The sequence below is a fragment of the Giraffa tippelskirchi genome, chromosome 13 (assembly GCF_054371585.1).
Source record: "Giraffa tippelskirchi isolate mGirTip1 chromosome 13, T2T-mGirTip1v1.2.pri, whole genome shotgun sequence".
In the NCBI taxonomy this organism is placed as follows: Eukaryota; Metazoa; Chordata; class Mammalia; order Artiodactyla; family Giraffidae; genus Giraffa; species Giraffa tippelskirchi.
In genome coordinates, this window is record NC_137287.1 from 85,865,555 (window position 1) to 85,891,784 (window position 26,230).

Consider the following 26,230-nt stretch of genomic DNA (forward strand, 5'->3'; position numbering starts at 1 on the left):
ACACAATGAATGAATCACTTGCTTTAATTTTAAGAGCATTTTAGCAATTCACATTAGAACAAATCCATTTTATGTTTACAACAAAAGTCTATCGTATATTTAAGACTAATGAGGCTACACTTTACACCTTACCATGGCAAATATCCACAAAGAACATAGGAAATGACACTTTAAAACAGAAAAGCAACACCTGACTCAGAAAAAAAAAAACAAGACACCTTTGCTGAAAACTGTGAAAAGCTACCAGCTCCTCTGCACTGACAGCACAGCCCTCGGCTCCCGGCTCCCAACCAAGAATCGTTCAGGGTCAGCGCGCTTGGGCTGTGTTTTCATGGCAGAATGGTCAGGTTTTACCCTACTGTTCCTGCAGACGTCATACACGGGTGCACTGTTGCCTATTAAACACCATTTCCCGTGAGGTTACATCACCTGACAGGACACGGGTCACTGCCATGCAGCCAGTCTGACTGCTCTGCACAGCTGTGTGGGAAGCTGGCCCTGAGCAGAAAACGACCCGTGATGGGCCCCCGTCAGACCGGGGGGGGGCCCTGAGTCAGCACACGACACAAATGGTTCAGGTCTCACCACTGCTGTCAGCCCTCCTTGGCATTCACTGTCGTCATCTATTCAAAATACCGTCTTTTCAATTCACAAAGACAACTCCAGACACACAATCCCTGATGTGTTCTCACAAATACCAGGAAACGGAGGAGCAGACATCAGCCCTACTTGGTAGGCTGGAAACAGGACAGCGGTGTCATGTGGACTGAGTCAGTGTAGGAGGCCATGGGGGAGGCACCAAGCAAATGCAAACATGATCCCAGCAGAACAGCCCTCACGACACACGGAAAAACAGACCTCACTCGCTGTTGGAGCAAATCAAAGCAGAGAACAAAGTCCTGGGCAACACCATCCACAGGTCAGTCCACAGGGGTCGCCCACCACCAGGACCATGTATGGACACATCCGTCAGGCTTGTGACCCAGAGCAGAAGCAACCCTGGCACATGCACTGTTCACACCTGGGTCTGGGGATGAGGAACCAGCTGTGAACAGGACTCCTGGTGCCCAGCGCCCACCTTCCATCCTCATCCTGTGATTTGCATGGCAGGCCGTACACAGAGAAGCCGGCTGGTCCTCTAAGCGGCTAGAATCAACACTTCTTCCTCCACACACATCCAGGTCCTTGCTTTCAAAACACTGGTGGGGGCCCAGGGAGGGAGGGGGCTGGGCGCCACAGGAGGGATGCCCAGGGCTGAGGCCCTGTCCCTTATGACTCTAGGGAAGAGTCTTCGCCCACACAGCCCATCTGAGGTCTCACACACATTCGTTCTGAGCTCTCCTCACCCTCCCGGGGTCCCTCCCCCAAAGACAGGTATCACCTCTTTCACAGCAAAGACACCAAGGCTGGTGAGACACAGCCAGCAGCAGGGACAAGACCCCAGCTGCTAACCCACAAATCCATCCCCACCCGAGTACACCAAGTCCCCAGGTCCCAGAGACAATCACCACACTTGGGGAGGTTTTTAAGAGAAAATGGCTTTACAAGGACTCATCTTCCCCTCGGCAAATGCAAGGCTGAACCCAGGTGAGGGTGTCCTGGGGCCGCACCACACCTCCCGGACCAGCGGGCGTGGGGGTAAGGGTGTCCACGTGCCTCCAGGCTGAGGGGCGGCGCATGGGGTGACAATGGGCTTCAGATGACAGCAGATTCTGGGTGTCAATGGGCACAGGCTGACAACGGGCACAGGGTGACAGCAGGCCTAAGCAGACTCCAGGCGGAGTTTGCACAGGTAGGGGGCCCTGAAGGAGCCCAGGTAGAGGTGCCCACTGTGTTCGTGTGCCTCGCTCACGTAGGTGACCACCTGTCCTTCGGGGTCGTGCAGGCTCCTCCGGAAGGCCCCGCTATCACTGAGCTCCAGGACAAGGCTATACCGCGGCACGAATTTCATCATGGTCTCTTGGCTGAATAGCTGCAAAGGAAGCACAGAGCAGAGTACGGCAGGGTAGGTACAGCCCCTGGAGCCCAGACAACAGGCCCAACTGGAGACCCACAGCCAGGCACCCAGTCCTGTCACCTGCTGGGCGCATCCCACCTGCCCTGCCCCCCGCTGAACCACATCCCCACCTGCTCCCCTCCACACAGGAGTGCGACTGCCTTTTTAAAATATTGGTCCCAAAACATTTAGTCAAAAAATGGTTTGTGGGGCTGAGCAGGCTAGGTGTGTGCAGGGGTTGCCCAGACCAGGGAGTCAGTCTGAGTAGGGAGCATCCACCCTGGAGGAGAGGCCGTGGCTCCAAGCAGGGGAGATGGTGTCCTGCAGTGGGGCAGCTAGCACAGGCCGTGGGCCCCCAAGGGGACGGCAGGCCCCTGCACGTGGCTGGGAGGAGGGAGAAGGGCTGGCCTGGGTACCAGAGCCCTAGCCAGGGCCGTGTGGTGCTGGGGACAAAGGCTACAAATGTGGACACCTGGGGAATCTGATCAAGCAGGCATGAGGGAGCACAGGACCCATGTTTCTCACCCTTAGAGAAAGGAAGTACCAACATGGATGGTAAGAAGACGGGCATAGACCCTGTGGTGTTGGGCCAGAAACACCAGTCTTACTTAGAGTTTTCAGTTTAAAGGAACAGATAAAAGACTTATGAATGTAGGTACAAAGGTCTGTCCATGAGCACGTGTGCACATACAGACTCAGGAACTGCCGCATGGCACCTTCCAGAACCTTAGGTTACAAACAGTTCAGTACCTAACTAAGTAACTGAGGACTTAGTTACTCAGTAGGATCCCACAGAAGGCATGACGAAGCTATGAGGAGGCAGGAAGAAGGGGCACCTAAACCACTCGAGGAAGAGCCAAAGGCTGGGGGTCCGGGGGAGAGCAAGAGGGACAGGCAGGACAGAGGCCCAACAGGTCATGATGGTGAGGGTGACAATTCCAGACAAGGAAACCAGGAGGGAAAGAGTCAGAGGGCTCAAAGACGTAAATTTACATTTTAAGCCAAAGGATAAGTTTAAAGAAGTCACTGAAAGTATCAGATATCATAAGCAGAACTAGAATTTTTAGAGCTTTCACAAGGGTCAAAAAAACCCACAATGAGATGCAGTTTCATTTTGTTTCTTGAAATCATAGTTTTCATGTTTACCTTAAAAATCACTTTTTTAAGATAAGGCCTCTCAGATAAGAAATCCAACATGGAGAAGCCAGGATTGGCGCGGATGGCCGACATGCTGACCCAGTACCCCCCGGAGCTGCTGGCTCGGATGTTGTCTGGGAAGCCAGGCAAATTCTCCACAAACACGTCAGCCCCTCCCTTCATCAGGCCAGACACGTAGAACCTGAAAAAGTCAACCAAGCAAGCAATGAACAGCAGCCCCGCAAACAAAAAATTGTAGCCAAACATCAATGCATCCATAACGAACGAGGGCATGGCTGCTGCAAAGGCCTCAGAGCCCTGGGTCCAGCGAGAAGCAGGGGTGGGAACTGGGCCGAGCCAGGACCGCAGTGTTCCGCCGAGACTCTCCCAGCCCACAACGCTCAAGAAGGCTGAGGGAAGACAACTCTCTCCTCACAAAGGACTGGCGTCTGCCTCGTCCCAGGCTCTGCAGACGGCCTCTCACCCAGGCCCTGCCCCGCCCCTCATCCCGGCCCACCCCCTCACCCCAGCCTGGCTGGCTCACGCACCTCCTGATCCTCACCATGGCCAACTCTGCCACCAAGACAAAGTCCTCCGCAGGAGACAGCTGCACCCCGTTGGGGAACCGCAAGTGGTCCAGCAAAACCTTCACCTCCTTGGTTTGGGTGTCGTACTCCAGCAGGCTGCAGGCACCAACGGAGGGTCACATAGGGCATCTGGGAGCCCTGCTGGGCTGGAGCCCTTGGCCATGGCCTGTGAAGGGGCATTTGGCCTCCACTGGTGGCAGGGCCCCCATCCTCCACTCAGACCAGTTCCAGGCTGGCCCTTGGAGGGCCATCCAGACGCCCCCCTCCAGACAAGCCTACAGTCAGTTCCCTCGCTGACCTGGGCACGGCTCACACCAGGGTGGGTCACCATGGCTCCAGCTTCACAGGAGTTGAGGTTCCCCCCAAGTGCCAGACCACCCCCCACACCCTCAGATGGCCTGGCTGTTCTAGTTTCATTTCTACCTACCTCAGTTACTACCTCAGTAACTTAGTTACTCATTTCTACCTACCTCATTTCTACCTACCTCAGTTACCTCGCTGCCCTGTTGTGTCCACCACCTATTTCCAGGAGACATTAAGATCCTCCCTTAAAAGCTGAGCAGATGTTCAGAAACACCCACCAACTCCTGGGTGTGATACACGTTCCGACATCATCCTGCCCGCCTACAGCCTCCCTGGGCAGAAGATTCACGAGGACACTCACCGCCCATCATCCGTCCCCTCCATCAACAGGAACAGATAATCTCGTCTTTGCCATTTGCTGCTAGAATCCGTAAAGTAAATCTTCCTCCCATCCCGAGTTACTGTAAGATCGTTCAGGAAGGACATTTTCCTCCCCTCAATGGGGGTCTCGGAGGACAGCAGCAGTTTTACTTCACCTGCGGGAATGGGAAGGAAGAAAAGGAAAGACGGGAAGAAAGAAAGAAAGGGGGAAAACTTGCTTTCATTCTAAGAACGTGTATCGCAATAGTTTCAAAATATTAATCAACCTAACTTATTTAAAAGGAAAAACTAAGGGAGCTTCCCCACTCCCTATGTCAGAAGATGCAGTACTTCTCACAGTGTTTCCCTTCTTTCTATTCAATGATGAACTTTTTAGAACAACCCCACTAAAGGCAGAATCCTCCCTATAGACAAGGAACTCCTTTCCCCAAGACCAAATGACTTAAAAATCTGTCAAGAGTCTTGGGTTAATAAGGCAATTTTCTATTTGAGAGAAATACACAATGCTCCCCTCACCTGCTTTTAAATGTGAAAAGCAGGAGTAGTAGTTAAGTCTTTTCAGACTGTAGCACAGACACTCAGGGATTGCTCAGTTCTCTATGACTAACCCCATTTAACCCCCCACAACGATCCCACAAGGCAGGCACTCCTGTCAGCCCTACTCCGTGGTGAGGAAAGTGGGCTCAGAGGCTGAGTAACTGGCACATAGCCAGCACCCAGCAGAGTGGGGGCCACCCAGGGGCCCTGTGCACCACCCACAATGACAACTCCTCCCTCCACATGACCCTCCCCCTTAAGCACACACAGCAATATCACAGCACTGGTCCACAGGACACCATGACCAGTCAGGGGAGAGAAACAGCAGAAGGAGCTGGAGGAAGGAAAAGTAAAAAGACAAGAGATGAAGGGGAAGGAAAAAGAGAAGATTGAGAAGCAGAAAACAAATAGGGAGCCCAGATGGACACACAGAAAAGTGAAGATAGGAAGAGGAGCCTCACACCCTCGGAATGAGACCTTCTGGGACCCAGTGGCTCAGACAGAGGCCAGGGGAGAGGGAGGTATGAACCCGAGGCAGGCTCGAGTGAGGACCCACATGACGTGAATACTGGTGCTCTCTGCAGGCAAGACCTTCCGTACCATTCGGTATGTAAGAAAAATACCAGGGTCTCTGGTAGGCTATACTGAACAAGTTCTACTAAATCCGTTTATAAATAAATGCACACATTGTTTAAAAAATCCACAATCATCACAGAAGGAAGCAAGTTACTGGCACGTACGTTTCCAGGGATTTACTTCAAACAGTCCTTTGTACGCATCAACCACAAAAAGAGTCCCGTTGGGCCCAGCCCGGATACCTAGGGGTCTCCCACAAGCAGGCTCGTCATCTCGGGTTTCTAGGGAAACAGACAGGAATCAGTGGCTGGCCCCAGATTCTGCCTGTGGCCCATCAGTGTCCAATCACCTCATCTATCCCATCCTAAACCTGCATCGTGCTGCAGAGAACAAAACTGGCCATGGCATCAGAGACCGACTCAGCCCCACACACCCGTGTCCCAGGCCCTGAGAGCTTAGGACGATTGTCCAGTCTGTCCAGAGGGCCCACCGGAGACTCAGGATGTGGACACATGCACAGCAACCGGCACTCAAGAATCATGCTCACAGCATTTGGAGACTCAGTTAGCGCAGGCATAGGCCCCACCCCCAGATCCCCTAGCAGACACAGGCCCCACCCTCAGATCCCCCAGCAGGCACAGGCCCCACCCCCAGATCCCCCAGCAGACACAGGCCCCTCCCCCAATCCCCCAGCAATCCAGGAGTGGGGTTGAAGCCCCACAGCTGGACCAGAATGCTATGCCCATCCAAGGACATGGCAGGGTCCCTCCACCCATCATAAAGGAAAAGCTACCATTTTACTCCTTAGATCCATTCTCCTGCTCTACTACCTATATTCTTTTTAAACCTGTGGCAGAGCATATTTTGTGCTGGGCACTCACTGCAGGGCACTTACCACAGGGTGCTTACTGCAGGGTACTTACTAATGAGTGCTTATTGCAGGGTGCTTACTATTGAGTGCTTACTACTCAGTGCTTATTGCAGGGTGCTTACCAGAGTGCTTATTGCAGGGTGCTTACTACAGAGTGCTTATTGCAGAGGGCTTACTGCAGGACACTCATTGCAGAGGCACGTAACATGCGTGCTTACATTAGGATGCTTACTGCAAAGGCACTTATGGCCACAATACGGAGTGGGAAAACCAGGTTAAATACTCATATGCAGAGTATGATCCCATCACTTACAACCATGTGTGGGTGTGAGTCCATGAACAGAAAGAGATCTGAAAAGTTATTCATTACATTGTTAATAAGTTACACCTGAGAAGACTCTAAGTGATTTTTACTCTCTTCTTTGTGCTGTTTGCATTTTACTATAAAAATGCATCATTTTTACAAAAACATTCTAGCTCCTAACAAAAGGATAAGTCTGTGCTACCAGTGCTTAAACAGTGAGTTTCTAAAACCTGAGGAACCTAAGGGTAATTCACTCTGGATGAAGGGCTGAGGGCCGTGGAAGGCTAGTGCGGGAATGCACTTCAGCACCTGAGGAACAAAGCCTAGCGCCTCCCACAGCAGCTCTGGGTGCGTGCTGAGGTGAGGGGTGTGAGGGGCCTGGAGGGAAGATCATGACCACAGGGGGCCTCAGCTGGGCAGTAAGGCTCTCTTCTTCTGAAGACCTGACTTTCGGGAAACACAGCTCCTCTCAGCACCTTCCTTGGGTGCCTGGAAGAGACACGAAGGCAGTCACCAAAACTTACTGCACGGGCCTGAGCCAAATCGAGCAATGGTCTCTATTTCACCATTTTCAAGTTTTACAACTCGGCCATCTGCTGTACCCGTGAACATCACATCTGTTCAAAGACAGGAAGGGATAAGGGTGTTACTAGGTTAGCCTAAGAACCATGCTCTCACCATCACCTACAACAGAGGTGGCCAGTCTGTGCTTTGTCTCCAGAGAGGAAATGGCAGTTTTGAAAATGAAAGCAAGTGGTGTCTGGGGCCAAAAGCCTTAACACGTGCAGCAATAACCCCATAGGGGCCTTGGAACCATCATGGGCATGATCCTGAGGCTGGAGCAAGGGCACAGCAGACACCAGTCATAGATAAAAACAGGATTTTCTACCCTCAAAGAAGTGGGAACCCTCAGGCTGGTGCTCAGTGCTTGGGTCTGTTCACATCTGCCTCATGGCAGTGTCTAATTGCTGAAGGTGACTATCCAACCAAAGGGAAACAACTGCTGGGAAGGACCCTGGGTGTAAAATCAAGTGCTCACTTCAGCAGCACATATACTAGAACCAGAACCACGCAGAACTTGCAATGATGTGCAAATTCATGAAATGTTCCATATTTTTAAATGTAAATATTGCAAACTCTAGGGGAGCCACTAAAAAAAGCATTTAAAATAAGTATAACTGATAGGCAAAGAACAGACAGAAAAGAGAATCATATAAGATGCTCAACTAAAACTACTAAACTCCCAAAGTGGATGAGAAAGTAAGGAAGAAAAAAACATAAGCAATGAATAGAAAACAGTAACAAACATGGGAGAGAGTAATCCAACAACAGCTGACCCTTGAACAAGTGGGGGTTAGGGGCGTCAACCCTCTGCACAGTCAAACATCTGTGGATAACTTTATGGTCAGCCCTCACATCCTCAAGGTCCTAAATCTGCGAGGTTCTGCATCTCAAGATTCCACACCCATGGATTTAAGCAACAGTGGATGGAGCAGTGCTGCAGAATGTGTTCAATGGAAAAACATCCATGTTTAAATGAACCTGAGTTGTTTTCAAAAATCAACTGTATATCAATTATCATTTTAAACGTTAATGGTATAAAAACCTCAATTAAAAGACAGAGATTGTCAGAGTGTATTAGAAAACAAGACGCAACAAAACTCAGTCTATAAGAAGCTCTCTTTAAATACACAGACACACAGAGATGAAAAATGAAGGGGTAAAGAAAGATATACCATACTAACACTAACTAAAGAAAGCTGCAGGGCTAGGAACATGATCAGGGACAAAGAAGACCATCAGGTAACAACAAAGGTCAACTGTAGAGAAGACACAACAGTCCTTAACATGTATGCGACTGATAATAATTGTCAAAATACATGAGGCAAAACTGATACAACTGCAAGGAAGCACAGGAATCCATGATTAGAGGAGGAGACCTCAGCATCCCTCCCTCAGAAATGGCAAGACCCTGATGGGCAACAAGATCCAACTGCACAGCACAGTCAGAAAACAGGGAGCTATCTGCAATGTCCTAGGGTAAACCATAATGAAAAATAAAATGGAAAAGAATGCACATATACATGTAACTGAGTCACTTTAATGTATAGTGGAAATTAACACAATACTGTAAATCAACTATACGTCAAAAAAATAAAAACTAAATGGACAGATCCTGCCAACAAAAAGTGAACCCTAACTGAAGCCCACTCACCTATAGCCAGTGCTCCACACCAAGAGAAGCCACCACAATGAGAAGCCCGTCCACTGCAATAAAGAGTAGCCCCCACTTGTGACAACTAGAGAAAGCCCGCACAAAGAAAACCCAGTGCAGCCAGAAATAATAAATAAATACGTAAGAAAATCAACAAAGACACAGATGAACTCAACAGCACCATTCATTAACTGGACATAATTGACACCCTTCAACACCTCATCCAACAAACAGCAAAATATATATTTTTCTTGAGTTCACATGAAACATTCACCAAGACAGACCACATTTTGGGCCATAACATATGCCTTAATAAGTTTAAAAGAACAGAAATGATACAGTGTCTGCTCTCATACCAACATGAAATTAAACTAGAAATCACTAAAAGAGAGAGAGCTGGAAAATCCCAAAATATTTGGAGATTAAACAACACACACTTCTAAATAACACATAGGTCAAAGAAGAAATCTCAAGAGGAATTAGAAAACATTTTGAACTAAGTTAAAATGAAAACACAACTTTTCAAAAAATTTCCTGGAAGAAGAGAAAACAGTGCTTAGAAAGTAAGATACAGCATCAAAGACACATATTAAAAAAGAAAAAGACCTAAAATCAGTCATCTAAGCTTCCATCTTCAGAAACTAGAAAAAGAAGAGCAAAGGAAACTCAAGGTAACCAGAGGAAAGAATAAAAATTAGAGCAGATATCACTGAAACTGAAATAGGAAATCACTAGAGAAAAATCAACAAAACCAAAAGTTGGTTCTTTGAAAAAATCAATCAATAAATAATCCCTTAGCTAGGCTAACAAAGATATAAATTACCAATATCAGAAACGAAAGACCCCATGGGCATTAAGAGAATACTAAAGAAACACTATGAACAACTCTAAGTCCACAAAGTTGATAATGCAGATGAAAACAGTGCAATTCCTTGAAAGACACAATCTGCCAAAACTCACACAAGAGACTATTTGAATAGGTCTATATCTACTGAAGAAATGAATCAATAGTTAATAACCTTTCAAAACAGCACCAGGCTGAGACGGGTTCACTGATGAATTCTACCAAACATTTAGGAAGGAAGAAATGGTACCAGCTTTCTATAATCTCTTCCAGAAAACAGAAGCAGAGGAATACTTAACTCATTCCATGAAGCCAGCATCACTTTAATACCAAAACCAGATCAAGTCATTTCAAGAAAACCACACACCAATATCTCTCAAGTACAAAGATGTGAAAATTCTCAATAAAATATTAGCAAATCAAATCCAAAATGTATAAAAGGAATTATACACCCCAACCAAATGGGATTTATCCCAAGTATGTAAGGCTAGTGTAGCATCTGAAAATCAGTTAAGTAACCTATAATTATCAACAGACTAAAGAAAAATTACATGAACTTATCAACAGATACAGAAAAAGTATTGACAAAAATACAACACCTGTCTCATGATAAAAACTTTTAGCAAATTACGACAGAGGGGAACTTCCTCAACTTGATAAAGAATATCTACCAAAAAACCTACAGTTAACATCATACTTAATGGTGAAAACTAGAAGCTTTCTCACTAAAATCAGGAACAAAGCAAGGATGTCCCCTTTCATCACTTCTTTACCATACTGGGATGAAAGTTCTAGCTAATGCAATAAGACCAGAAAGGATATAAAAGGTATAAATAAAACTATCTTCATTTGTAGATGACATGACTGACTATGCAGAAAATCCCAAAGAATCAACAACAATAAGTCTTGGAAACTAATAAGCAATTATAGGAAGGTTGCAGGATACAAAGATAATATACTAAAGTCAATCAGTTTCCTATATACCAACAATGAACAAGTGAAATCTGAAATTAAAATCAGAGTATCAGAAGGTGTTTCACTACCTTCCAAAAAGAATGAAATATTTAGGTCTAAATATAATGAAATATATACAAGATCTAGATGAGAAAAATCATAAAATCCAGATAACAGAAATCAAAGAACTTAATAAAGGGAGAGATAGTCCATGTTCATGGATTAAAAGATACAACATTGTAAAAAGGTCAGGTCTTCCCAACCTGAGCTCTAGATTCAGAGTGATCCCAACAGCCATCTAATCTACAAGATGACCCTAAAGCTTACACGAAGAAGCACAAGATATAGAAGAGCCAACACGATTCTGAAAAAGAACAAAGTTGGAGGACAGACACTACTTGACTTCAAGACTTACTATAGGGACCTCCCTGACGGTACAGTGGTTAAGACTTCACCTTCCAATGCAGGGGACACGGGTTTGGTCCCTGTTTGGGGATGCCTCTTGGCCAAAAAAACCCCCATAAAACAGAAGCAATATTGTAACAAATTCAATAAAGACTTAAAACAACAACAACAACAAAAACCCTTACTATAAAGCTACAATAACTAAGGCAATGTGGTAACCACAAAAGAACAGAAAAACAGATCAATGGAACAGAATACAGAGCCCAGCAGCAGACCCACAACTCGTCTCTAACAAAAGAGCAAAGGCAACACAATGGAGTATAGATGGTCTCTTCAACAAACCTTGCTGGAACAGCTAGACATCCACACACAAAAAGATGAACCTAGACACAGATCCTACACCCGTCACAAAAATTAACTCAAAATGGATTTCAGACCTAAACATAAAACACAAAACTACAAAACTCCTAGAAGATAAAAAAGGAGAAAACTTAGTTGACTTTGCGTGTGGTGATGACATTTTAAATACAATACCAAAGATATGATCCATAAAAGAAAGAACTGATAAGCTGGGCTTCATTAAAACTTAAAAACTTCTGATCTGAGAAAGACACTGTCTAGAGAATGGGAAGGCAAGCCACAGACTGGAAGAAAATATCTGAAAACGATGCATCTGATAAAGGACTTGCACCCAAAATATACAAAAAATTCTTTAAACTCAACAATAAGAAAATGAACAATCCAGTTTTTAAAATATTCCAAAGACTTAAGACACCTCACCACAGAAGATCTACCATGGTGGAAAAGAAACACATGAAAAGATATTCCATATAACATATTATCAGGGAATTGCAAATTAAAACAGCCATGAGATACCACTTCACACCTATTAAAATGGCCAAAATCCAGAACACTGACAGCACCAAACACTGGGGATATGGAGCTACAAGAGCTCCCACTCATGACTGAGAGGAGTGCAAAACGGTACAGCCACTTCTGAAGACAGTTTGGCAACTTAGAAAACTAAACAAGGTGAATGGAAAAATGAACTATGATACATCCAGGCAATGGAATATTATTAATAAAAAGGAATGAGCTATAAAGCTGTAAAAGACTTTTGAATGTGAAAGTTGCTCAGTCGTGTCTGACTCTTTGCAACCCCCATGGACTGTAGCCCATCAGGTTCCTCTGTCCGTGGGGATTCTCCAGGCAAGAACACTGGAGTAGTAGCCTTCCCTTCTCCAGGGATCTTCCCAACCCAGGTCTCCCACATTGCAACCGGATTCTTTACCGTCTGAGCCACCAGGGAAGCCCAAGAATACTGGAGTGGGTAGAATCTTAAAATGCATAACTGTAAGTGAAAGAAGTCAGGCTGAAAAGACTACCTGATGTACGATTCTAACTCTAAAACATTTGGGAAAGGCAAAACTATGGAAACAAGAAACAGATCAGTGGTTGCCAGAGGCTTAGGGGCAGAGAGGGATGAAGATGCTGAACACATCAGATTTCAGGGGGCAGTAAAAATTCTCTGCATGATAATCTAATGATGGATACATGTCATTAAACATTCATCCAAACTCGTAGAATGTACACACCAAGAGTAAACCCTAATGTAAACTATGGACTCTGGTGATGATGATGTGACAATGAGGAGTTGTCAACTGTACTCTCAATAAATAAATGTACCATCTTGGGGGAGATGTTAATAATGCGGCAAGTAGGGGTGGGGGATACATGGTAAATCTCTGTATCTTCCCCTCCATGTTGCTGTGACTCCAAAATTGCTCTAAAAAGTAAAGTCTAAATGATGTTCCTCGGTGTCTCCTCTCCTGGCACCTCCTGAGGTGAGTGCCTCCCTCCACTGTCAGCAGCAGGGGGTCCAGGTGCCCTCAGGCAGTTCACAACTCCAGGGGATAACCAAAAATGTCACCAAAGGACAAGCAGTTCCCTTAAAAAAAGAAAAGGAGGTGTGATGATAGAGCAAGATAAGGCATCAGGCCCAGTGGAAAAGACAAGAAAAGCATTCTCTGGGAGATTTGGGTGGAGGGGGGAAATCACTGGGACTCCTCAAAGTTCCAATTTTAAATGTCAATACTAGATTTCTTAACCAAAAACACAAAATTTGTGAAATTAATAAATATCAATGTCTTTTTAAGAGAAATATGAAGCTCTATCACAAAGTACCCATCTCTCTTAAGAAATTCTGACTCTGCCAGACAAAAAGCAACAACCAACTACAGAAACATCCAGTCCTCAGGCCGGCCAAAGAGCAGGGCTGGGAAAGGCAGGCTGGTTCACAGCTTCAGAGGTGGAGGCGCGGGCCTGAGGGGCCTTCAGAAGGAAACAGAAGCATGGCAGCCACCCATGACCATTCCACCAAGCTCTGAGGTGATGGCCAGCAAGCTGAGGTAACAAGTTGCAGGAAATCCTCACGCCTCAATCCCCGCCAACCTTTTCACTAACCTTATCTTTTCACTCCTAAGCTTAATTCTCATTCTAACAGACAGGAAAGGCCTGTTCTAGGTTGCTACAGACTCAAGAATTAGAACCAGACCCTCTTCTAGTCTGGAGGTTTGGGCAAGTCTGAAGCAGATGGTTACCCTTAAATGTACCCACCAAGGTGACCGTTAAAAAAAGTGGAAATACTGAGAATGATTCCTGTTCTTGTCAAAAATGAAATCTACACAAAGACAACCTATGCTACATCAAGTAACACCTACCCAATTGTGACAAATGAACTAAACACCAATGTTCACATTTTTCCTTTCTCCTTTCATTTTTAAAGGGTCCAACAGTTTGAGCAGAATACAGCTTGTCAGACAGGAACTCAAAATCACCCAGCACTAAAACAGCCTGTAACTCAGAGAGGCAAGAGGCTCCCTCGGGGCATCTACTAGACAAACAGGCACAATCGCAGCCAAGAAGGCTGCCCGGGACTCCCCTTGGCACTGTCCCCACAGGACCCCGCTCAGGCGGCAAACAGCACCAAGTCCCAGGGGTCTACTTACCCCCAATATTTGCTATGGACTCTGGCCCAACAAGCTGATTTTCAAAAAGCCTTTCCGCCTGTTGTAACTTCGTATTTGGTTGCAGCACACCAAGGAAGAGAGGGGGTTCTTTGTAGCTGTAAAATAATGCAATTATAGGGATTTGTCTATAAAAATATATGAAGAAAGTATTTACTGAAGACCTGCAAGGACCTACATGTATAACTCCCTGTTCTTCGATGAAGGGCACACATTTCAATAATATCCTTAGTTGCCAGAAGCACAAGTTAAAAGAAAAAACTTCCCAGGATATCAGGAAAGGTCATAGCACAGAAGAAAACTGAAGGTGTAAATGTGGCTGATGTAAGAACACTCTCCTGCCACCCGAGGCCCGGGGCGCTGGGCCTCCCCAACCCATCCAACCTGCTCCACCCTCCAGCTCACAGAGCCCGGCATTTATTTTCCCACTGGCTGCCTGGCCATCCAGGCGTAACTGAGATGGAGAGAGCAGAGTGGACGTTTCACAGGGACAGCCTTGCCTCCTGCTCCATGGAGAGGACAGAAGACAGTTGGGCCTGGGGCCACCCCCCCTCTACGCCCACACAGGTGCACCCCGCCTTGTGGCCTGGACCCCCTCGCCCAGCCTCCGGCTCATGCAGAAGTGCCCGGGAGCTCTCCCGTCTCCTCCACCCACAGGCAAACACGCTGTTTCTCCCAAGCCGTCAGCAACTGCTGCCACCCAGGGCCACGCCACCATCTTCCTTCCTCGCTTCCTCCCTCATCCCCTCCAACTCTGCTTGCAACCCAGCAAGCCCACCTGTGCTCTGTGAAACACAGATCAACGGCATCCACTCTTCAATACCTGCAAATAGGCCCTCTCCCCGGATCCAAAGTCTCCCAGGAGCTCCTCCCCCAACAGTCCAGCCACAGCCTCCCCTCGCTCTGCTCTCCCAGCCAGTCCCCAAGGGCCCTGGGCATCTCCCATTTTAAACCCGCTGCCTCCTCCCATCACCTCCTCAGTGAAGCCTGCTCTGACCACCAAATGTAACACTCAGCGCTGCCCCCAGAAGCCCAGACCCCACAACACTTGACTGTGTTTGCAGCGTCGACTCCTCGCTCCTCTGTCAGCTGCCTGTGCCCCCACCCACCCCCCTAAGAACACAGGAGGTCAGGGACTTGCTGGGTTCTCACTGCTGGATCCTGAACGCTGGCCCCAGGAGGCTCCCAGGGAGGGAGGGAGTGGGGGAGGGGAGTTCCCACGTGTCCTGTCCCCCTCGCCCAGCCCAGCTGGAGAGTAGAACCAAGGCGGGTGGGGGGTGGCAGTCTGGGAGCTCTCCATCTGCACCCTCTCCAGACAAAGCTCTTCACTTGCTGCCGCCCCTATTCAAGGCTCAGCACAACTCCCCTGGAACTAAACCTCCCCCTCCACCCTTGGCCCTGTCTCACAAATACAGCTTCCTACCCGCTCTTCAAAAGCACACTCGTGGTTTAACTAAAGAGCTTTATTTCCAGAGGGGGAGAGTAGGACTGGGACCTGCAACACACTTGGGTTCAAGCTCTGTGTGGGAAGGTCACACCTCCGGAAGGGCAGGGACGTGTGCAGACAGACACACGGAGCAGGGGCAGAGGGGGTCCCCCGAGCCCCAGCCTCCCCATCGTCCCCGTGGGCACTACCAGATTCCCTGCACTCAGGAAGGCCTCAAAGGGCTGCAGCGTCAAATTAGTCAGGGTGGTGCGCTGTCCCTGCCCCCAAGGGGAGACAAGAAAACACAGGAGAAAATGCAGCGGCCCCCGGCAGAAAGGCACGGGCGCCAGGGACAGCAGCCCGGCACTCGCCTTAACTCCTTAACTGTTACCTCCTGCTCGATCCTGCAGACTCCCCTAGCTTCAGTCACTGCCTATGCTCAGTTTCCAGTTTCGTCCTGTTTTTCCCCATGGTTCTTTCTATCTGATTAGGATCATTCTTTAATCTTTCTTCTGAAATCAAACAGATAAAAAATGTCCCCACCAGCTGTGAGTGTGTCTCATGAGCAGGGGTCCAGGACACGGCAGCGGCCTCCACCCCCACTCTGGGGAAGGACTGGGTTTCCATCCAGAAAGGAACAGAAACATGAGTTTTCACGAAAAGACAGGACTGTTTCTGTCATATTTAAAATATATTTCAGTTGCTGTAAAATTTAACATAAAGACACAGTAGTGTTGTAAAGAAGAGATTTTGTGCTTATGATTTTAAGAACCAACAGGGACAGTAACTCTTCTAGCAGCTGAAAGCTATTACCGTTAACTGTCAAAAGTGTGCATTTTATTAACAGGGTGAATCTGTAAAATTCAAAGATAATAAATAAAAAGTAGCAACAAAGTGCTACGGGTGGTCAGGGATGTGAGGGGCAAACAGAAACACAAAAAAATAAAACTTGGGCAAGGCCCAAGAGAGACCTGCGGGGAAGGAGCGGGATGGTGGCCTGTGTCCCCGAACCCTGGGCAGGGAGACAGCCTGGGCTCCTCAGATGCTCAGGAAACCCGTGGAGCGCAGCGCCCCCCCAACCCTGACTCTCTGGCTCCACAGGTGGACACTCCCCTGCGGTGAGGAGGGGATATCCACCACTGAGCGGATATTCCTGAGCCCATGTCATCCACGCCTGATGACACGGCTATGCTCCCACCTCTGGGAACACACGTGTCCCAACAGATGCTGGGCAACACCCTCCAGGAATCAGGCTGTCATGGGTGTCGTGTCCACCAGCCCCAGATCTTCCTAACGAGGAAAAGAAGGCTGCTGTGCACAGCGGGGTCTGGCCAAGCCTGGTGGCCTCCCCGGTGACTCTGCTCGCTAAAAAGCTGCCACCAATTGCATAACCAGCCACCTGGGAGAGTCTCCCCCGGTCCTGGGCCCTCCAGGTCTGTCTGTCCTCTGATTTCCTGAGTCTCCTGAAGGCAGAGCCCCCTAAGCACCCCCTGCCAGCTGAGCACACCAGCATGGAGACTGCACTGCTCATCCCAGGCAGTGCGTCTGCCCCTTTCCTTGGTGTTTATGCTCTGATCAGAGTTTCACAGAAGCCCTTTTTGCTGTTGTTACTAGTACTTTTCCCCAAACCTCAGCTCACTTCCGTTCTCACTGTCTGCCAGTCTTCTGCCTTCGTTCTGGCTTCTGGGGCCCACACCCCCAAAGCGGGAGCCAGTCATTCGCCAACTCTGAGCCCAGGAGAGACCCATCAGCCACACTGGTTTCTATGGGTTTCTCCTCACCGGATGCATCTACTCCACAAACAGGGCTCATTCTGCACAGCCTCAAAGCCTTCCCGACCTGGCTCCTCTCCAGGCTGCCGGGACGTCACACTACCTTTCCCCTGAATTTCTTCACCACTCTTGGCACAATTAACGACCTCTACTGAGATCAAAGGTCTTGGGTCCCCTTAGAAGCCGTATGTCCACCTGCTCCCCACCACCTCGCTCTCCATGGCCAGCTCCCCAGCCCAGGTTTCGACCCCCAGCTTTGGACAGAAATCTCACTCCCACCTGGCGCACTGGATTAGCAGATAGGCCCAGGCAGTCTGCATTTGAGGCCGGCTTAGCCACCTCCTTCTACACAGTGAGGTGGGCTGGCAGGAGGGAGACCTTCAGACAGGACACCCAACACACTGCCCACTATGAAGCCTCAACTCTCACTCACAAAACAACACATTATTCAGTTATACCTGTTAGCTTCCCTCTATACTGAGACGGGGTTCTTATCTGAACTTTTCAACTTTACATGAATTCACAGCAAACTTCAGGCAGCTTCACCATCCTGAGCAGCTCTGAGGGGAAACCAGACTGCACAGCCCTTGACGTCGTGAACAATCACACTTGATGTGATGAACAATCACATCAAGAGGAGCCTGGCTCTGCATGACTGTAACTACAAATGTGAATACTTTCACGAGACCCTGAAGTGCACACTAGTTTTTCAAGTGTGCATTACCTACATATCCCCACTGATGCAGGGTAATTTAGAAAAAATAGAACAGTAATTATTAAACAAGGTTTATTAAAAATCAACTACTCACAAATCCTTACTTCAGGAAACAGTTGTGACTGCCAAATAAATAGCACTTATCAATAATTTTTAAAAATCAGCTACTTAAAAAATTTAAACACGGCAACTTGAACTTAACCTTCGTTTGTGTGTGTGTGCTCTCGACACTTCAAATGAATTCAGGTTAATCACCTCTAACACTTAAGCTTCGCTTGTTTGGGATTTTTCTAGTTTTTAATTTTGGTTTGCACGGTTTTGTTTTTGAAAGAGTAGCACACATAACACCGGGCACATGTTGTGTAACACCTGATTCAACACAGAGCACAGGCACTAAAGAGCTCACACTCTCTACTGCTTGGCATAACCCACCCTGCAGAGCAGGTTGGTTTATTAGTCAAGAAGCTCTCAGCCCAATTTTGTCAAGCAGCGCCCCCCGCCCACCCCCTGCCCAAGCTGCGCGGCTACTCACCTGAGAGGCTCCGGGTCTATAGGCGAGTCCAGCAGCACCAGGGCACTGAGCAGGGGGATGGTAAGGAAGGCTGCCAGCACGAGGAAGGTGGCTCGGAACACTCTGCCACTGAAGGAGCTGCTGGACACAAAGCACATGAAGGCACCCACGGGGCTCAGACCAACTGGCCGCACCCTCAGCCCTATGGGCAGGGGCAGCCCTCCCACCCAGCCTGCCCCTTTTGAGGCCACCACCTCCATGGTGGTGACTAAAGGTCAGCACTGTTTGCTAGGATGGCAATCATGCCCCTGTTCTTTTTTTAACCTTTTGGGGTGTGGGACACTCATCAGTTACCTCCTAGGCAGTCTGATGAGCAGTATCCTGGATCCTCCAGCAGACGCTAAAAGCCGGTAAACCCAAAGAACCAATGGGCACAAAGTGACGCAGGTGTGAGTGAAGCTGTAGAAAGGAGACGCCCTTGTCCACTGGGAAGACAGAAGCCCTCAGCGACCACCTCTCGCCACCAAGACTCAGCAGCAAGGATCAGAGACACATTCACAAGAGAAACGGAGGCAGAACATCCTCAAGGCCCAAACCCAACCATTACCAGACACTGGAGAACCTACAAAGCCACACCTCCAGACCATCTCTTCAAAAGCCATGGGGAGACCTGACAGTGGCCTGGAACCTCAAGCAGAGTGTGTGGACAAATGACCTTCTCTTCCTGCCCCCAATCCTTCCCAGCATTAGGGTCTTTTCCAATGAGTCAACTCTTCGCATGAGGTGGCCAAAGTACTGGAGTTTCAGCTTCAACTTCAGTCCTTCCAATGAACACCCAGGACTGATGTCCTTTAGGATGGACTGGTTGGATCTCCTTGCAGTCCAAGGGACTCTCAAGAGTCTTCTCCAACACCACAGTTCAAAAGCATCAATTCTGCGGTGCTCAGCTTTCTTCACCGTCCAACTCTCACATCCATACGTGACCACTGGAAAAACCAAAGCCTTGACTAGATGGACCTCTGTTGGCAAAGTAATGTCTTTGCATTTAAATATGCTATCTAGGTTGGTCATAACCTTCCTTCCAAGGAGTAAGCGTCTTTTAATTTCATGGCTGCAATCACTATCAGCAGTGATTTTGGAGCCCAAAAAAATAAAGTCTGACACTGTTTCCACTGTTTCTCCATCTATTTCCCATGAAGTGATGGGACCAGATGCCAGGATCTTAGTTTTCTGAACGTTGAGCTTTAAGCCAACTTTTTCACTCTCCTCTTTCACCTTCATCAAGAGACTCTTTAGTTCTTCTTCACTTTCTGCCATAAGGGTGGTGTCATCTGCATATCTGAGGTTATTGATATTTCTCCCGGCAATCTTGATTCCAGCTTGTGTTTCTTCCAGCCCAGCATTTCTCATGATGTACTCTGCATACAACTTAAATAAGCAGGGTGACAATATACAGCCTTGACGTACTCCTTTTCCTATTTGGAACCAGTCCGTTGTTCCATGTGCAGTTCTAACTGTTGCTTCCTGACCTGCATACAGGTTTCTCAAGAGACAGGTCAGATGGTCTGGTATTCCCATCTCTTGAAGAATTTTCCACAGTTTATTGTGATCCACAGTCAAAGGCTTTGGCATAGTCAATAAAGCAGAAATAGAGGTTTTTCTGGAACTCTCTTGCTTTTTCGATGATCCAGCAGATGTTGGCAATTTGATCTCTGGTTCCTCTGCCTTTTCTAAAACCAACTTGAACATCTGGAAGTTCATGGTTCACGTACTGCTGAAGCCTGGCTTGGAGAATTTTGAGCATTACTTTACTAGCATGTGAGATGAGTGCAATTGTGCAGTAGTTTGAGCATTCTTTGGCATTGCCTTTCTTTGGGATTGGAATGAAAACTGACCTTTTCCAGTCCTGTGGCCACTGCTGAGTTTTCCAGATTTGCTGGCATATCGAGTGCAGCACTTTCACAGCTTCATCTTTCAGGATTTGAAATAGCTCAACTGGAATTCCATCACCTCCACTAGCTTTGTTCGTAGTGATGCTTTCTAAGGACCACTTGACTTCACATTCCAGGATGTCTGGCTCTAGGTGAGTGATCACACCATCGTGATTATCTGGGTCATGAAGATCTTTTTTGTACAGGTCTTCTGTGTATTCTTGCCACCTCTTCTTAATATCTTCTGCTTCTGTTAGGTCCATACCATTTCTGTCCTTTATCGAGCCCATCTTTGCATGAAATGTTCCTTTGGTATCTCTAATTTTCTTGAAGAGATCTCTAGTCTTTCCCATTCTGTTGTTTTCCTCTATTTCTTTGCATTGATCACTGAGGAAGGCTTTCTTATCTCTTCTTGCTATTCTTTGGAACTCTGTCTTCAGATGGGAATATCTTTCCTTTTCTCCTTTGCTTTTTGCTTCTCTTCTTTTCACAGCTATTTGTAAGGCCTCCTCAGACAGCCATTTTGCTTTTTTGCATTTCTTTTCCATGGTGATGGTCTTGATCCCTGTCTCCTGTACAATGTCACGAACCTCTGTCCATAGCTCATCAGGCACTCTGTCTATCAGATCTAGTCCCTTAAATCTATTTCTCATTTCCACTGTATAATCATAAGGGATTTGATTTAGGTCATACCTGAATGGTCTACTGGTTTTCCCTACTTTCTTCAATTTAAGTCTGAATCTGGCAATAAGGAGTTCATGATCTGAGCCACAGTCTGCTCCCGGGCTTGTTTTTGCTGACTGTATAGAGCTTCTTCATCTTTGGCTGCAAAGAATATTATCAATCTGATTTCAGTGTTGACCATCTGGTGATGTCCATGTGTAGAGTAACTTAAAGCAAATTAAAATCCTGAGCTCCTAAAGTGGACAATCTTTTTCTATCCAAAAAAGCTGACCTGAAAAAAATTAGGACTCACTCCTGACAAACTAAGGGCAATGTTTCATTTGATTTTTGACAAGACGGTTTCAGTGTAGTTTGCAGAAATGTGGGGGCCGCGGGTGGACAGTCTGCTGCCAGAAGGACAGGACCGATGGTCACGTCTGATCCCAAGCCCGAGGTCACCGCTAACACCACCACCTGCCGAGGACAGGAGGAGTTGCCTGGACCCGGAGCCCAGAGTCAGGTTTCAAACATGCTGCACAAGCTGACCGTGCCTGCTCTCCTGGGGGATTTCGGGGTGAAGGCAAACATTCGGCGTGGCCCCTATGAGGCTACGATCAGAACCATGTGTCCCGCTTCATCCCTGAAGAAGCGCATGACAGTGCCTCCTGTTGTGCCTTCCGTGGCTCAACAACACAAAAGTTTTCTGCTTATCTACTAAGGGACACCTGTTGGGAAAGGAGATGGGGAGGGGTTACTTAATGGCAACAAGGAGTGTCATGGGATGAGGGCAAGTTTTGAAACTAAAGAGTGGTGGTTGACCAGCAGTAAACATCGCCGAGCTGTGTGCACTCTAAGGAGGTTCCTTTACGTTATGTGGACCCCACCCCAAAAAGACGCTAACAGTGATGAGAATGTTCTTCATTTAGACTGTGGTGATGTGTCACTTTCGCAAATCTCTCTAAATAAGCTAAAAATCCCTGAATCAGACATTCTAAACCAGTGACTGATGATATGCAAATTACAGCTCCACAAAGATGTCGACAAAGTAAAAGTCAGTGACAGCCCGTCCAAAGGCCACTCTGGACGCCACTCAGGACTTCCTTGGGTGCCCAGTCTGTCAGTGCAATGGCCAAGCCGGTGATTGCACGGGCAGAGAGTGTCTGCAAGAGCTCGGGGCAGGAATGACAGGGTCCTGTGGTTCCTTCAAAAGTATAGTCCCAAAGAGCGGGCCACATGGCACCGCAAATACCATCCCTCAGAGCCCACAAGGAAGGACGAGTGTCCTGCCAAAGGGGCTGATGCAATCGGCCCACCCCCACCCTGCATAGAGTTGCAGCCCCTGGGGGAAGCTGCCTTGTGCAAACTCACCAATGAAAGTGATGACACCAGCCAAAGTGTTCCTTTCCCTTGTCAAACATGTTTCCACATAAAACAGATCCTTCCTGTCTAACTTGGACTCTATGCTAACTCTCCTTTTCTATGTGGTAGTGTATATTTTAAAATCTTAATTTAGGAATGTGATTCAGAGCTTGTGGCAGCATGCTTGAAGACATGGTTGCCCCTTCCTACACAATGGGGAAAACGAGAAGTCCAGACTGGATAGAAAGCGACTACTTGTAGCTACAAAGGCAGCCGGAACTCCGGCAAAGCCTCATGTCCACACAGTCCAACCTGCCGGGGACCCAGCCAGCCCCCTCTTACAATCGGAGCACAAAGAGCTGAAGAAGAGTCTGGAGGCCACCCAGCCCAGTGGTTCCAAGGAGGGTACCTCTCAAGGGGCAGCTGTAAACAACGCTCAAGACTCTGTACAGCAGGTCAAGCCCCCAGTTGTTCCTGATGTGTGGCTGGACACCGCTGACCTGATCCAACCTCTCTCCAGGGAAAGAAGCCCATCAGCACCCTGGCTGACCACCAGCCAGTTCCTACTGGAAAGCTCCATACAGGGTCAAGTTTTAGAACCGGCAGCTCGGCCCCACACTGTTTACTTCCTCACTGCAGGCTGAGACTCTAGCTCTGCAAGCCCATCACACTCCAACTTTATATATCCAATAACTCGACAAATGGCCCAAACACGGAAGTTTTTTGCCATTCAGAGCCCGCCTGCTTTATGTGCTCGGTGAAACCTCCCCAGACAGTGGCTCGGTTCAGTTCAGTTGCTCAGTAGTGTCTGACTCTTTGCAACCCCATGGACTGCAGCACGCCAGGCCTTCCTGTCCATCACCAACTCCATGGGTTTACTCAAACTCACATCCATTGAGTTGGTGATGCCATCCAACCACCTCATCCTCTGTCGTCCCCTTCTCCTCCTGCCTTCAATCTTTCCCAGCATCAGGGTCTTTTCAAATGAGTCAGTTCCTCACATCAGGTGGCCAAAGTATTGGAGTTTCAGCTTCAGCATCAGTCCTTCCAATGAATATTCAGGCCTGATCCTGCATGCCACGGCAAAAAAAAAAAGATTACTATTCAGATACAGACCCTCAACAACTGTGAAATAAAACAGTATCTCCAAAGCCGAATTTTAAAAATACACTTCTCACTGTCCAGAAGCCAATTCTGTCCTTCATTTGTTTTCATGTCTCTTGCGACTCCATTCCTCTGTAACTTTACAAAAACCATGTCACTCACAAAGACTTCAGTGACCTCACCAGTAAAACAGAGCTAATGCCACCACTCATACCAGAAGCCAGGAGACTGGGCAAGGTATCATTCAGTGTCCCATCCACTAAAATCGATTGTCCTGCTTCTGTAAACTGAAGCAAATTTCCTGCTTCTGTAAATTGTCCTTTCTTTATTCTGTTCAGCACATCTAAGTTTACTGTATAGTCATCACATTTCTATTGCCTTCAGATTCCCTTCCTTCACTCATTATACACAATACTTTCTTGTCTTAGAGTGAACCCTCAAATTTTAAGGTAATCAAGATGACAATCAGATGAACTACTAGAAACCACTACAAAAGAAATGAAAACTAGAAAACTGCATGATAAAAATTAGAAAAAGCTAAAGAATTACAATATACACATAGGAAGGAAGGTGGGTGACAGGAAACAGACTGTTACAAAGACCCAGAAGAGGATCAAAGAAGAGAAGGGGAAACACAGGAAAGCCAAGAAAATGTCTTAAATCAACAGAGAGCAAAAGGCACCCAGAGGAAGACTAGCAACAGGTGAGGGCTTTGGAGCACAAAGTAACCCTGCCATTAAGGAGGAAATCCCAGAGAAACTGAAAAACAATTAAATTAACTCTGCCCCCTGCCCTGGGGCCTACAGGGCCCAGCTAGGAGTTGGGCCCATCCAACTAGTGCCCTTGGGTGCTCTATGACCTGCACCTCATAGCAGAACCAGGCCGGCTGCCCCCTGGTCTCCTGGGCACACGTGTGTGGCAACGAAAGTGGGCACGGTTTCTGGAGCACAGCACTGCTAGTCCCAGCTTGTCTGCTCTGAAGGCTCCTAAGTCATCAGCAGATGATCTCACAACATCCACAGTCAAAAGGGTGACCAACCTGTTGTGGCCTGCCTAGGGTGAGCACTGAAAGTCCCACACCCTAGAGTCAAGAGCAAACCATAATGGCCGGTCACCCCACAAAGAGGAGGGTATTCCCGACCTTTCCACTGTTCCCGGGACTTTTGCTATTGAAAAATCTTCTCCGAGAATCGTGATTTTTAGAGACCAAACACTCCTTCCTTTCATTATCATAGGGAATAAATTCAGTCTTTCGCAGCAAAAACTGTGCCGCGTTCAGCATGTACCACACCCAATGGCACGGCAAGAAATATTCCAGCATTACCGTCAGCATATAAGTCAATCAGTTCCAAACTTTGAACTTGGGTCTATATGGGGCCTCTTGGTTCTTAAAAACCCAAAGTTACGCCACTCGGGGCACAAAGTTAAGAGGAGAATTTTAAGAACTTTAAAGGCTTATGCTTCCGTTTCTAGCTAACAAAGCAAAGTATATTTACACTCGGGAAGGCGAAGTTGAGAGAAGATCTGATATTCCCTTTATCAGGCACCAACATCGCCGGTGCCCTATGCATGTCCGTCCCTACCGGGAAAACATGCAAGGCTGGACCCTCACAGCAACTGCCCAAGGACGTCCCTTCTGCTTCCCGCTCTTTCCGAGAAGGGCAAGTGCGGAGGTGGCTCCCCGGAAGCCCCTGAGGCAAAGTGCGGCAGGGCCGAGGCCGGGGGGCTCTGGGCCCGAGGTCGGGGGGCTCTGGGGCCGGGCAATGACGCAGCGGCAGGGCCGAAGGGCCGCAAGTGCACCGCGCGGCGAAAGCCTGCTTCCATCCGCTAAGCGAGGCTGCGGAGGACTAAATGAGGCGCCAGCTGCCGTCGCCGCCTTGGGGGCACGGCACCGCTCCAGGCCCGGCCTACCTGCCGCCCTTGGCTTCCGGCGTCCGGTTGTCGTCCGTGACCACCTGCGGCCGCAGGGGCCGGCGCTGCCGCAGCCCGTCCGCCTCGGTCATGGCTCTGAGGCGCCGGTCAGCTCCCAGCGATGACCACCTCCCGCCCGGCGCGCGGAAGTGACGAACGAAACTCCGCCTCCCTGCTCGGGCGCGCGCGGAAATGACGTAGCGCCCGCCCCTTCCGGCCGCCCGGGAGGTAGTAGCTGTGAGGCTCTTTCGCGCGAGTCCGAACCAGCGCCCCATGCCCGAGGTGGTGGCGGCTTCCGGGGTCCGGACTACCGCGTCCTCGCCCCCGGCGGCCCCAGCCCCTCACGTCCGATCTGACCGCGAGGCAGGGCCCACGGGTGCCGGGCGGGACGCGGCCCCCCCACCAGGAATCCCGGGGCCGTTTCCGAGCCGGCGGGGTTGAGGGAAAGGCGCGCTGGAAAAGGGCGGCCGGTCGTGTCCGCCTTTGTGACGGCCATAGCGATGGTGGCCGGTTTGTAAGCGTGTGGCCGGGTCTTTCGCCGGGCGCGGTGGGCAGGCCGAGGCCCGCGCCCGCCCATTGGCCGGCGCGAGGTCCTCCCGGAGGAACCTCCTCTAGCCGGTAGCCAGACACTTGGAGGTTTTGAGGAGCAGTTGCGCCGAAGGGAACCAACGGGCTCGTGGGGGCGTTTGGCAAATGATGGAG

The 26,230-nt window shown here is 48.5% G+C and overlaps 1 protein-coding gene across 19 annotated transcripts; it reads right to left on the bottom strand.

The window, feature by feature from the left end:
* Window positions 1-6: 6 nt before the first annotated feature.
* APMAP (adipocyte plasma membrane associated protein) lies at window positions 7-25,671 on the bottom strand. Of its 19 annotated transcripts, none has more exons than XM_081560459.1 (11): window positions 25,529-25,671; window positions 23,403-23,583; window positions 18,915-19,019; window positions 18,582-18,698; window positions 14,119-14,234; window positions 7,217-7,309; window positions 5,682-5,798; window positions 4,385-4,559; window positions 3,682-3,816; window positions 3,143-3,335; window positions 7-1,972 (listed from the first exon to the last, which is right to left on the bottom strand). In XM_081560459.1, the coding sequence occupies exons 2-11, from the start codon at window positions 23,423-23,425 to the stop codon at window positions 1,763-1,765; spliced, it is 1,284 nt and encodes a 427-aa protein (XP_081416585.1). In that variant the 5' UTR covers window positions 23,426-23,583; window positions 25,529-25,671; the 3' UTR covers window positions 7-1,762. The 19 variants fall into 19 exon arrangements, with proteins under 19 accessions (XP_081416585.1, XP_081416582.1, XP_081416581.1 ...); XM_081560456.1 differs by having other exon boundaries at window positions 22,523-23,583; XM_081560455.1 differs by having other exon boundaries at window positions 18,582-18,701; window positions 22,523-23,583.
* Between the last annotated feature and the right edge of the window lie 559 nt (window positions 25,672-26,230).